Source organism: Aotus nancymaae, unplaced genomic scaffold (genome assembly GCF_030222135.1).
Source record: "Aotus nancymaae isolate 86718 unplaced genomic scaffold, 86718_ANA_hifiasm-v0.15.2.pri h1tg000057l, whole genome shotgun sequence".
Classification (NCBI taxonomy): domain Eukaryota; kingdom Metazoa; phylum Chordata; class Mammalia; order Primates; family Aotidae; genus Aotus; species Aotus nancymaae.
The window spans coordinates 42,050,341-42,063,240 of record NW_026988471.1 but is presented as its reverse complement, the minus strand read 5'-3'; the positions used below and the strand labels follow the sequence as shown (position 1 = coordinate 42,063,240).

General features: G+C 49.1%; 1 protein-coding gene across 5 annotated transcripts in view; it reads left to right on the top strand.

Annotated features, from left to right (window-relative positions):
* The window catches only part of THADA (THADA armadillo repeat containing), a 357,394-nt gene that overhangs the window by 307,828 nt on the left and 36,666 nt on the right, over window positions 1-12,900 (top strand). For 4 of the 5 annotated variants that reach the window (XM_064364035.1, XM_064364033.1, XM_064364034.1 and 1 more), the window contains exon 37: window positions 746-877. In XM_064364035.1, the coding sequence (XP_064220105.1) occupies window positions 746-877 (132 nt within the window). Of the gene's footprint in view, window positions 1-673; window positions 702-745; window positions 878-12,900 lie in introns of those variants that run through there. The other variant, XM_064364038.1, reaches the window with a different exon arrangement.

The following is a 12,900-nucleotide window of genomic DNA, read 5'->3' as shown; positions in this document are numbered from 1 at the left end:
CTGGGTTTTGTTTTTGTTTTTGAAATGGAGTCTCGCTCTGTCACCAGGCTGGAGTGCAGTGGTGCAATCTCGGCTCACTGCAACCTCTGCCTCCGGGTTCAAGTGATTCTCCTGCCTCAGCCTCCTGAGTAGCTGGGACTACAGGGGCACATCACCATGCCCAGCTAATTTTTGTATTTTTAGTAGAGATGGGGTTTCACCATGTTGGCCAGGATGGTCTTGATCTCTTGACCTCATGATCCACCTGCCTCAGCCTCCCAAAGTGCTGGGATTATAGGCATGAGCCACTGCGCCCAGCCTCTCTTTTTTTATTCTTGCCCCCAAAGCATAATCTTGATTGATGCTTCACTTTGAGAATTTATAGGCTCAGACACTTGAATCAACACTGGGCTAGTTTTTCCAAAGCAGTCTCATGCATAAAGTTTTCTTCTAGAGAATTGGGACTCACCTAGGAGAGCAGGGCACAGGGTCTTTCTCAGCTGGGTAGCATCTTCTGGAGGCCTTGCCTAGGGCTGGTTGCCTCCAGAAAGCCTACCTCCTCACTCCCAAAAAAGACATTTTCACATCTGCCCCTTAGGATCCTCTCTTTGCCAATGTTTGTCTAACATTCTCTCCGTGTACCCAGAAAAAAAGGAATAGCTGTACCTCATTCAGTGCTCCTCTCTTCCACCAGGGATTTGAAGAGTATTTGCACCTGCCTGTTAATTGCATTCTACATAATTCAGATTCCTTTTGGTCTTCTTAGAGTTGCAGGATACACTTGCTCTCTGGAAGTGTGTCCTTACCCTTCTGCAGAGTGAGGAGCAAGCTGTTAGAGACGCAGCCACGGAAATTGTGACAACTGCCATGTCACAAGAAAATACCTGCCGGTCAACAGGTACCTTGTTCTTATCCTTTCGCATTGCCTTATTGCTGTGGGACAGGGGTTGGCACACTTTTCCATAATGAGCCAGACAGTGTTTTAGGCATTCTTGGTCATTTGGTCTCTGTCTCAACTCTGCCATTTTAGTGGGAAAGCCACAAACAATAGGTAAACAAATGGGCATGACTGTGTTCCAGTAAAACTTTCCTTAAAAAAAAAAAAAAAAAAAGGCAGCTTTCCAGATTTGATATGCTAGCCATAGTTTGCTGACCCCTACTCTAGAACATTCTAGAGAAAAATTATTTTTAAAGGTAGAAATTTAATAAACTGTTAGATCTTTTGCTAGTTACATTGTCATCCATTTTAAATAAGGCCATCTCTGTTATCTGTGTGGTTCCATAACTCAAGAATCACAAAACCATCATTTTGTTCCTGTGTGAGATTTCATATGTGACAGAAAGTGACTGATAATTATGTGTAAGTTAAGTCTCTCTACTTTGTGCCCTGGCTGCTCATTTGATAATGACATGAACCCAGGAGGCAGGAGGGGAGTGGAAGGAAGAGCAGCCTAGATGGGTAGTTCTGAGGTCAGAGCCACAGTGTAAGCAGTTACAACCCCAGGCCCGGGGTCATGTGCACGTAATGGCAAATGCTACGAAAGCAAAAGGGAGCTCAGGCTGTGGGTAGAGAATGGGCTGCTGGATGGAAGAGATGGGGCAGGTGGAGTAGAAGCAAGGTCACACTTCTGGACAAGCGGCCATCTGGGAGGGTGCCTGCTTTAGTGGACTTGGGTTCTCTGGACTTGGGGCTGGGTGTCAGGAAAGATCTCTGGATCAATCATCCCAATGAGAAGCAAGAACACTGTTTTGAGGCAAGAGATCAAAGCTAAGCAAAGAAGTTCACCTTAATAGACAGCAGAATGAGAGAAGAGGAGGCCAGATAGCCTTTGTAACTGATGCAAGGCCCCTCATCAGTTACTGTGGCTGCTTGCCAAGGCAGGACACAGGACTGTGTTCCTTGGAGGCCTCCCCAGATGGGTGAACCTTCCAGGAGCTGAATCCTCAGTCATAATGGTCTCTGTGCATTTATTTGTCTGTATGGAAGAAGCTGGTTTTTGAATAATCTCTCAGTGAGCACACCAGGGCAGGTTTCGCTGAGATCTTTCCTCTCAGCAGGACAGCATTTGGAACAGGCCACAAGTGATATGCAAGCAGGCTCCCCTCAGCCCCCAATCTACAGACTTCCCCAATAGCTGAAATCTGCCACTGGCAATTTATTCCTTTTTCCAATTGCAGCTTTTGCTTAGGACACACAGAATGTCCAGTGAGTGCTCTGTAAACATTTGTTGGAATATAATACTCAGTAGATTCTGCACCCCTCCCCGCTTGATTTTCTTAAGCATAAAATATAGATCTTTTTCTTTAGACTGAAAAGTAGCTGAGGACTGAAAATCACCCTGATTTTTTGCTTTAATCAGAAGTTAGGCAACTGATGCATCAGAACAATATTGTCTTGTTTTAGGCCAGACGCAGTGGCTCACACCTGTAATCCCAGCACTTTGGGAGGCCGAGGCAGATGGATCACTTGCAGTTAGAATTCAAGACCAGCCTGGCCAACATGGTGAAACCCTGTCTCTACTAAAAATACAAAAATTAGTTGTATTTTGGGGTATGGTGGAGGCACCTGTAATCCCAGCTACTCAGGAGGCTGAGGCAAAAGAATCGCTTGAACCCAGGAGGCATAGGTTGCAGTGAGCCGAGATTGTGCCACTGCACTCCAGCCTGGATGACAGAGCAAGACTTCCTCTCAAAAAAAAAAAGAACAATATTGTCCTGTCTTACCATCTCTCAAGGATATCAAGCACTGGCGGTAACTTCACATTCCTTCAGCATACAAGGATTTTGTGGAATACACTGCTGATGTTTTCCTCCTTGGTGTTCCAAGTTAATTACCATGGAATCCTGATTACCTGAAAAGCACATGTTGTTTCTTTTGTCTCCAAATCAGTGGTTGACTAAGTGCCACAGTAAGATAATATTATTTATTAAGTTGTGTTAATATTTAATGTCTTCTTTGAGAAGTTAAAATTACAATGAAAAAATTAAAGTTAATTCTCAGTTTTCCTTCAAAGAAAGAAATACAACATGAGAGCTCCACACCTCTGAGATCTCACCTGTCAGTAAGGGCTGGATTCAGACAGAGCTCTGCTCTCTGACTGTGTCCTAGCAGCCTGTAGGAGGAGCTTGGGGAAGTAGGAGGTGCATTCTGTGGGGACTCTCTGGAAAGGGTCTGGAGAGTGGAGTGGGCCCAAAGGAAGGGAGAGATGTGACACAAATGAGAGCAGAACAGTCAATACAGAAAGAGCAGTTGGAGCCAAAGCCTGTAGTTGGGGAGAACCCAGGGGCTGATTGGGCAGCAGTGAGTGGATTTTTGTGGTCAGAACACAGGTTCAGGCCAGGCAAGGAAGAGGAGCAGGAAATGAACTGAGCAAGGCAGGGGTATCCGCTTGTGAGATGACTCAGTGCTAACCCCCCGACCTCCTGCAGGTGATGGGAAGCTGGAGAGGGTTTAAAGCAGGAATGAGGTGCGAAGGCACTCAGAGGAGACCGATGTGAGCAGAAACAAGTTTTCGGAGTCTCTGGCAGTAGTGTGTGAGATGGGCCAGGGCTGGGGCTGAGTGAGGGGGATTGCGGGGCAGGGAAATCAGCTGGGGGCTGGCAGCGATAGTCCTTCCCAGCTGCTCTCGGTGGGGATGGGATGGAGAGGAGAGGACTGATGTGTGAGAGTACTGGTTGGGGGTTGGGTAATCTCAACAGGGAGACTGCTGCTATGGGAGGTGGGAGAGAAGGGAAAGTGTGAGGTGACTTCAAGGTTTCAAAACTATGAGGTGTTCAGGGAAATATACTGAGACATGCCTCTGGCACTGATGTAGAAGTCGGACTGTGGCATTCCAGGAAGTGAAAGTACCAGAAAATCGGGAAAGGCACTCAGAGGCCACAAGTCACTGTGATCGAGGACAAAGTATTCCTTAGGCCTTGGAGAGATCGACAGTGGAAATGGAGAGGGCCAAAGGAGACCTTTGTCTGCTATGGGAACAGAATGAACTGTCTGGGGTCTGTCCTCCTTCTTCAGAACGCAGCACAGCTGTCCTAGGATCTCCAGTGCTCCTTAACAGAGCTTGTTATCAGTCCCCAGGGGCACTTTCTGGAACCTGCAGAAGAGGCAAGCATTAAATGCAGTCGTCCAGACTTCCTCACCCTAACATACCCTTTTGCATGGCTGGCTTTAGGTCTAGATTTGAATTCATTCATGATTCTAGAAAGCTTGGAGAAAATAATACCATGCTTAGCTGGCCCTCCTGAGAATGGATTTCTTATTCACCTATTTTGCCAGCTGGAATCTGCTGCACATGCTTCACGCCGCATAGGGAAGCATGAAACTCACAGCCTGTTAACAGCTCTCTCCCTGCAATGTCCGAAGCACCCTCAGCGCTTAGAAGTATGGACTTAAGGGAGCCCCAGCAGCAGGATCCTCTCTGTCCCTCCCTCCCCACTCTATAGCAATCATGGAGCCTGCAGAAAGGAATGGAAGAAATGACATTTCCAGGACTTAAGAGTAAAGGATTGAAATTTGCAGGTAGGATTAAAAAAAAAAAATGTGTGGGCCGGACTCCAGGCAAGGCTCCGCCTTCCTCCTTTCCCTGCTCTAACTTTAGGCTTTGAAATGCTCTGGAAAGAGCTCTAATGCAAGAGCAGGAGATGCTCAAGACTGTCTCTGCAGCTCCCCACCCGCTTCCACCAAGTGGCCTACTCAGATGTGTTTTATATACCACATCTGGGATTTAATGTTAGATTTCATTTGAACAAGGGCCTCTGTGTGGGAAAAAGCCACCTGGACAATACTTAACTTTTTATTGAGTTAGGCAGAGTTCTGGGTGAGAGCTGCAGAGGAGGAACCTATGAAGGTACCAATTTGTGAAGCTGCCTTTGGAGGCAGAGAAGGTAAAAAAGATACCTAGAAGATAGAATCTGGTGACTGGGGTTCTTCCATAGCCTTTTCTACAAGCCAGGGGTATTTGAGTCTTTTCTTTTTGTAGAGCTCTTTCACTCTGATGCAAGGTATCTGGTGTGATTTAGCTTGAAATGCTGCAGAGAGTTAGACTGAAGGACTCCAGGACGGGCTTAAGGATGGCTAGATCAGGAGGTCCCCAGGCGGACACCCATATGTTCCACTTAGCAGAAGCCAGGGGCCTCTGGGAGCTGGATGGGCCATGGGGACAGGACAGGCAGGGGGCTGGCCTTCTGAACTGCCCTCAAGCTCCTTGCTTTTCCTGGCACAAGATCTCCCTCTCTCGCTCTTTGAGCTTCAGCCAGTGTTGGCCACCTAATTCTGATGGCCTACTGCCATTCCCATCTCCATTTGTGAGGCTCACAAAACAGTTTCTGGCCAGGCACAGTGGCTCACGCCTGTAATCCCAGCACTTTGGGAGGCTGAGATGGGCGGATCACCTGAGGTCAGGAGTTCAAGACCAGCCTGGCCATCATGGTGAAACCCCATCTCTAATAAAAATACAAAAATTAGCTGGGCATGGTGGTGCACATCTGTAGTCCCAGTTACTTGGGAGGCTAAGGCAGGAGAATTGTTTGAACCCCGGAAGCAGAGTTTTTGCAGTGATGCAGTGAGCCAAGATCGCACCACTGCACTCCAGCCTGGATGACAGAGCAAGACTCCGTCTCAAAAAAAAAAAAACAGTTTCTGCAACAAAATAAACAACAACAACAAAAACAGTTTCTGCTTGAGTTGATACAGGATAAGACAAGGCACCGAACAAGGAATTTTAAGGGGTGCCAGATCTCACGTGTGTTTTCAGTGTTTCAGTTCAAGACAGATGACTTCTTGGTAGAAACTTTCTTATGAAAAAAAATATGTAAGACCTTTAAAGGGGGTAGCGGGTAGGCAGGCAGGCAGATTAGCTGGGACTTTTTTTCTTGGAGTCCTGGCTCCCTGTAGTTCTGGTCCCTCTCTCCTAGCAGGCCTCTTGCCCACAAAAAGTCGTATAAAACTTCTGTTCCTCATACCTAATATGGACCTTTAGTGGGAATGCATTAAATCTCACCTCCTCGACAACACCGCTGCCCTCCGGGATCTCCCCTTTCCCTGAACCGCGGCAGCATTTGGTTCTTGTATCATCCCAGAGGCTTTGCTTTCTATGCTTTTGCCATTTCCTCTTTCCTGTGCTTTAGTTCTCTCTTCCTAACTAGCTCTAATGAACTTAGAGACTGTCTTCTATTAGGTACACAGTGGGCGCTCAATTTGTGTTAATGGATTGATCTCTCACCAGTCAGGTGGTGAAAGAAGCATGAGAGTACGCTTTGAAATAAGAAAGCTCCGGAACAAGCAGGCAGACCCTCCCTGCTAGAACCAGCTCAAGGGCAGCAGTTTTCACTGATTCATGCCAACTAGGGTGGCAGCCTTTCTGAGTCTCTCACTGTCTGGGTCTGCCAGGCTGAGTTTGCAGGCCTATAGTATCTGGTTCCTCCTTACTCCTACCTCTGAAGTCTGGGTCTCGGACTACAGGACCAGAGAGCCAGCCTGGGGCTGCAGGGACCGTGGCCCTGGGTTACCTGGGCAACACCGAAGGAGCCTCCTGTGCTTGGCATGGTGACCCGTAGAGACTGGAATGACACTGGTGTTCAGCAGGGAGGTGGAACAGGGGAAGTAGGAGCGAGATACAGAAAAATGAGACTCAGAGGTTAGCGAATGGAGCAGTAGGCAAGTGGCGTTGTCAGGTTGTGAGTCCAAGCAGCCATGTAGCCAGGGGCAAGGCAAAGAAGGAAAAAACCAACATCTGCCCAATTTCACCAAAAATGCATTCCCATTCCACATCCACATATATATATGTGTGCACCGTCATCACCCACACAGAGCCCGTGAGCCAGCATGAATGTTCGAACACTTCTCATATGCTCCGACCCTTGAGCAAACGGGGAGGGAAGCCTGGGAGGAGAGATAGGGAGGCCTGGGTCACTGTGACATTTTCCAGTGTCCCCAGAGCGTGAGACAGCACAGTCAGCAAAGCCCTGGGCCTGTGGGACTTCACACTGAGTCACAGATGGCTCCACCCCCAGAACCTCTAAGGCTGCCCACCAGTCTCAGACCCGCACAGGCGCTGTGCTTTTTTTGGTTCCTGCCAGATCACAGGGTCAGGCCCTAGAAGGGCTCCCCAAGTACTGCCTCCCTCCTCCCTCTGCCTTCCAGTAGGCACTTTCAAATCGACTCAGATAGATCGTCTTCAAAGTGGCCTTTCTGCTCTGTTGCCAGAGCCTGGCCCCAGACTCAATTTTATACAGGTACCATGTACCTTTTTCTAAAGAAGAATGACCCAAAAAAGTTAAGAATCACTTTACTCGACTATATCCTCCTACCTGTCTCCAAGCCTGGCCTAAATTCCTCTTCAGACAAGTTTAACGTATTTGCTTCAATCATTTCTTTTTTTTTTTTTGAGACGGAGTGTCACTCTGTCACAGTGGCGCAATCTTGGCTCGCTGCAACCTCCACCTCCTGGGTTCAAGTGATTCTCCTGCCTCAGCCTCCCAAGCAGCTGGGATTGCAGGCACACACCACCATGCCCAGCTAATTTTTGTATTTTTAGTAGAGGCAGGGTTTTGCCGTGTTGGCCAGGCTGGTCTCAAACTTCTGACTTCAGGTGGTCCACCTGCCTCGGTCTTTCAAAGTGCTGGGATTACAGGGGTGAGCTACTGCACCCAGCCATTTTTTTTTTTTGAGACAGAGTCTCGCTCTGTCACCCAGGCTGGAGAGTGTTGCCATCTCAGCTCACTGCAACCTCCACCTCTCAAGTTCAAGTGATTCTCCAGTCTCAGTCTCCCTAGTAGCTGGAATTACAAGTATGCATTACCACACCCGACAATTTTGGTATTTTTAGTAGAGATGAAGTTTCACCATGTTGGCCAGGCTGATCTTGAGCTCCTGACCTCAAGTGATCTGCCTGCCTTGGCCTCCCAAAATGCTGAGATTACAGGCATGAGCCACCAAGCCTGGCCATCTATCATTTTATATGTGTCTATTTGAAAATTCTAAGTTGAGGCTAGGCACAGTGGCACATACCTGTAATCCTAGCACTTTGGGAGGCTGGGGCAGCCAGATCACTTGAGCCCAGGTATTCAAAACCAGCATGGGCAACATGGGGAGACCTCCTCTCTACAAAAAAATTTAAAAATTAGCCAAGTGTAGTGATGCATGCCCATGGTTCCAGCTACTGAGGAGACTGAGGTGTGAGGATCACTTGAGCCCAGAAGGTCAAGGCTAAGTGAGCTATGATCATGCCACTGCACTGCAGACTGGGCGATAGAGTAAGACCCTGTCTCAAAAAAAAATGAAACCAAACTCTAAATTGTTTTCTGACCCCTTCTCTTACTCCTACCTAAGATAGTCTACAGATTTTTCTTACTGTTTAAGTATGAGATGATAAGTGGTCAGATCAAGAATATTCATCCATTCAATAAATACTTATAAAATGCCTGTCTACCAGGTTTGTTTCATGTGCTAGTGTAAGCCACCACCATCTCTCCCTGGACTTCTACAGGCTGGTCTTCCTGCCGCTACTCTTGGTCGCTGCAGTTCAGGTTCGCTTCTTCAGGAGTAAAACAGATGATACTGCCCTCATGCTCAGAACTCTCTCTCAGCTTCCCATCTTAATCTGGGTAAAACCCAACCTCCTAAAGTAATATACAAAGTCTACATAGTCCAGCCCATACCACTCCTCCCCTTTCCCTCCTGTAGCCACTCCAGCCTTGTTTTCCAACTCTCAAGCTCATTCCAACCTCAGGGCCTTTGCAGTAGCTGCTCCCTCTGCTTGGAATATTCTTCCCTTGTCCCTCATGGCTGACTCCTTTATATCATTCCAATCTCAGCTTCAGTGTCATCTCCACAGGGGCCCTGCCTTGGCCTCAGACTACAGTCATCAGTCATTTGCTATCACTCACCCCACTGGTTGAATTCTCTGCATAATTTTATTTATTGATTATTTTTTTCTCTCCACCCGAATACAAGTTCCAAAAGAGGCTGGGCGCAGTGGCTCACGCCTGTAATCCTCACACTCTGAGAGGCCAACGCAAGTGGATCACCTGAGGTGTCAGGAGTTCGAGACAAGCCTGGCCAACATGGTGGAACTCCTTCTCTACTAAAATTACAAAAATGATCTGGGTATGGTGACGCATGCCTGTAATCCCAGCTACTTGGGAGGCTGAGGCAGGAGAATCACTTGAACCCGGGGGATGGGGGTTGCAGTGAGCTGAGATTGCACCACTCTCTACTCCAGCCTGGGCGAAAGAACAAAAATCCATCTAAAAAAAAAAGTTCCAAAAGAGTAGGATTTTTGTCTTGTTTGTTTGCTGCTATATTCCCAGAACCTGGCACATAATAGATGCTCAGTAAGAATCACTGTTTGATGATCCATTGAATGAATGAATCGAGAAACGCATCTATCAAAGTAGTTAAACCCAGTAAGAAGCTTAGTGTTTTTTGAATCTACCTGGTGAGGGAGCTGTTTGGATTCTGTGTTATGAAATTGTCCTGAGGTCACTGCATTTTCTTGTTATGCCTTAGTCCTCACCTCTTCTAGAGACATTAATTCAACAGCTTGATGAGGAACTGATGGAGCATCTACTAAGACTGGACACTGTGGAAAATCCTGGATTAACTCCATCCCATCCCTCGTCATTCCATACTGAATCATGCAGGATGGAATTCCTTGAGCAAGTTTCATCCATAGGGGCCCACATGCCTAGCACAGGGCTGGCCCTGGAAACTGCCCGGCAGAGGGATACTTATCAGTTTCTCATTCATGTCCCAGGTGGGGGGCCAGGACCAAGGCTGCATGCATCGATCTGGAAGGCCTAGGGGAGGTGGCCCCTTCCTCCCAGAGCACCATCTGCCCTCTCTTTCCCACTCTGAGCAGGCTGGGGTGGGGATGGGGAGCAGGGGAAGAACCTCATCACCTCCCTCTTGATGCTCCTGTTTCATTTTACCCCCTTTGATCCTCACAATACTATGAGATACTTCATTATTCCCTCCATTTTATTTATATTTTTATGTTTTTAGAGGTGGGGTCTAACTGTGCCACTCTGGCTGGAGAACAAGTGGCTGTTCACAGGCACGATTATAGCTCACTGCAGCCTTGAACCCTTGGGCTCAAGGGATCCTCCCACCTGAGCCTTCTGAGTGGCTGCAACCATAGGGACCTACTTCCTCCACTTTCAATGTAAATACGCAGAATTTCAGAGAGTTGAAGGTATGGGTCCAAAGTCCCAAGGCAGATCATTGTCAGAGCCAGAGCTGGAGCTCCGGCCCCTGTGGTGACAGAGGCCTTGCCCTCTCAGAGCCTCTCTGAGACAGGGAAAGGAGTCCAAACCTAGCATCTAGTTTAGAACCCAGGAGTTAAGAGAAAGGGATGCATTGAAAGTCTTCTAAACTCACTGTTATGTTTGAAAGAAGACACTGGAGTCAGAGCGTAAGAAAATGGGTTGGGGACCAGAGCTGAGATAACAGATATGCCTTGGGGAAAGGGAATGGAAGGCGGATGCAACAGGAGAAGGCAGACGGGCCTCCTGCTGCTGTTCCTGTTCTCCACGCCCCTCCTAGAGGGAGGGAACCCCATGACTCCAGGGTTTTAGAGTGCTGACTTACTGATGTGCAGACTGAAGCCCAGGAAAGGTAAATGGTTTCCCCAGTGTCACATAGTGAGTAGAAAAATGAGGTCTACAACACAGACTCCCGAGGCCCAGGACAGCACCTCTCTACCGTCCCCCAAGCCTTGATTTATACAGAGGAAGTGACAGAAATGTAGGGATGCCCACCTGAATAGCATCCAGACTCTTGGGGTAGAGAGGAGCTGGCAGTGGTGAGATGGGGTGGTGTAGGGTTAGGGCAGAGAAGATGGAACACTGCCTTGAGAAGAGGGCTTGGAGGAACTCCAGCAACACTAAGGTGGGAAGAACAAAGCGTTCTGTGAAACCACCCATGTCTCAGCAGTGAGCAATCAAACCACGCCCTGAGTCAGCCGGGGATTCTGCTGCCTCGGTCTCTCTGGGCCTCTCTCCCTGGCTGACTGGGTGTTCCTCAGTATTGTCAGTGGGGCTGCAGGGGAGGAAACACAGAGGCTAGGAATTGCAGTCCTAACGCCCTGTGACCTGGCGGAGGGTGAGGGGAAATGCTTTTGAAGGAAGATAGTTATGTGGGAGCCACTTATTTGTTTTCTCATTTATTCCCTCAAAAGAGAGATTGGATCAAGGTAGGCCATCATCCATACCTCCACCCCCATTCCTGCCACTGCAGTGGGCGGGCACGGCGGGGCTCCAGTTGCCGCACTCCAAGTTGCGTGTACTATCAGTTGCTGTTCCGGAGAGCCGGGGCCCCTGACGTTCACCTGCATCTCAGCAAGTGCGTCACTGGCAGCCGGCTCCCGTGATGTGCAAAAGCAGGTGCAAACTAATGCTCCCGTCTTCGATCTGCTAGGCGGGCGCGAGTGCCAGTGAGTACCCTGGCTGGGCCTGGTTGCTGGGGTGATGGGATTGTTTCCGTGGCCTCCCTGTGACTAAGCCCCAGAGAGACAACAACAGGCTCCTTTCGAGGAAATGAGGGTCATTTTTGCATCATTTCGCCCCAACTCTTGCTGCTCCTGAAAGCCGAGCTCGCTGGCCAAGGTGACTGACCCCTGTGGGTGACGATAAGCCCTCAGTCTGAGGCTTAGGCCATCTGGCGCTGACGCGGCTGGCAGTGTTGTCTTCCCTGTTGGGCAGGGTGAGCCCCGTGCCTGGTGATCTTCCTTCTCCAGCTCGTGGCCTCGACGCTCCTCTTGTGCGCTTTCCTTTTCCTCAGGAACTCTCGCTTTCCTCAGGAAGGCCCTCAGCAGGATTTGCCTTTTCACTGTGATGAGCAGGCTTCCTTTCTGAACCTAAGCCAGTTTCAGGTGTTAGGGTCACTGCTCTGTCAGGGGTGGCAAGATGTGCCCCCCGCTTCTCATTCACCCCTGGTTTGGTGAGGAAAACTAGGAGCCTGCTGGCTGGCAGCCCTCCCCCTAGCCCCAGCTTAAGGCCTGACTCCGTCGGGCGGGAGCACCCCTCCTGAGCACCCCAGCCAGTGCTGGCACCTGCCCTTTGCCCTCCCAAGTTCACTCAGCCACAGACTTCTTCCATCCCGACAGCCAGATGAAGGTCAGACCCAGGCTGTCATGACACTGCTGCCCTTGAAGTTGTGCAGGGCAGGGGGCCCTCCTCACCAGCCACAGTGGCCCCTGCTTCCTCATCATCCTGCTGTTATCCAAGGAAGCATAAAGGGTGACATCAGAGACCTGGGAAGCCCTCATCCTCCTCACCAAACTCTCCAGTTCTGTTCCCACATCTCTCAGAGGATGCTCGGTGGAGGGCAAAAGCCTGGGCCTCCTTGTGTTTGCTGCTCTCTTTTATTACAGCAGCGCCCATGGCAAGACTTCTCATGGGCAGAAGAGCAGAATGGAGAGTGGCTCTGGTGGTGGCAGGCTGGTACAGCGACGGTTTTTCTCTGGACACATGGGGCAGGGTATGGACACTGAGATGGAATGGCGTGTTGGGAATCTGTGCGCCTTTCAGAATATCTGTTTGTAAAGAGTACACAGCCCCAGTTTGGATGTGAATGTCTAGATGACCGTCAGGAGGAGAATGGCATTTGAGAGATGTGCTCTGACCTGCTCACTGATGCATTGTGATGAGCTGAAAGTAAGAAACGCCTCCCTGAATGTCAAAATGGCCAGGGAATCCTTGCTGTACTTCAGTAATTGCGTTTGTCAGAAGTGAATTTCTTGTGAGGCTGATCTACATACAGGAGCAGAGGCAGAGAACAGCATGTGGGAATCAAAAACAAAGAATTGGCCTTGACGGCAGCTTGTCTTCTCCCTCTCCCCCTCCTCTCTCCTCCCTCCTTTCCCCCTCTCTGCCTCCCCGCCTCCAGCTGAAGTCTGAAGTTACTGGAGTACAATTAGGGCT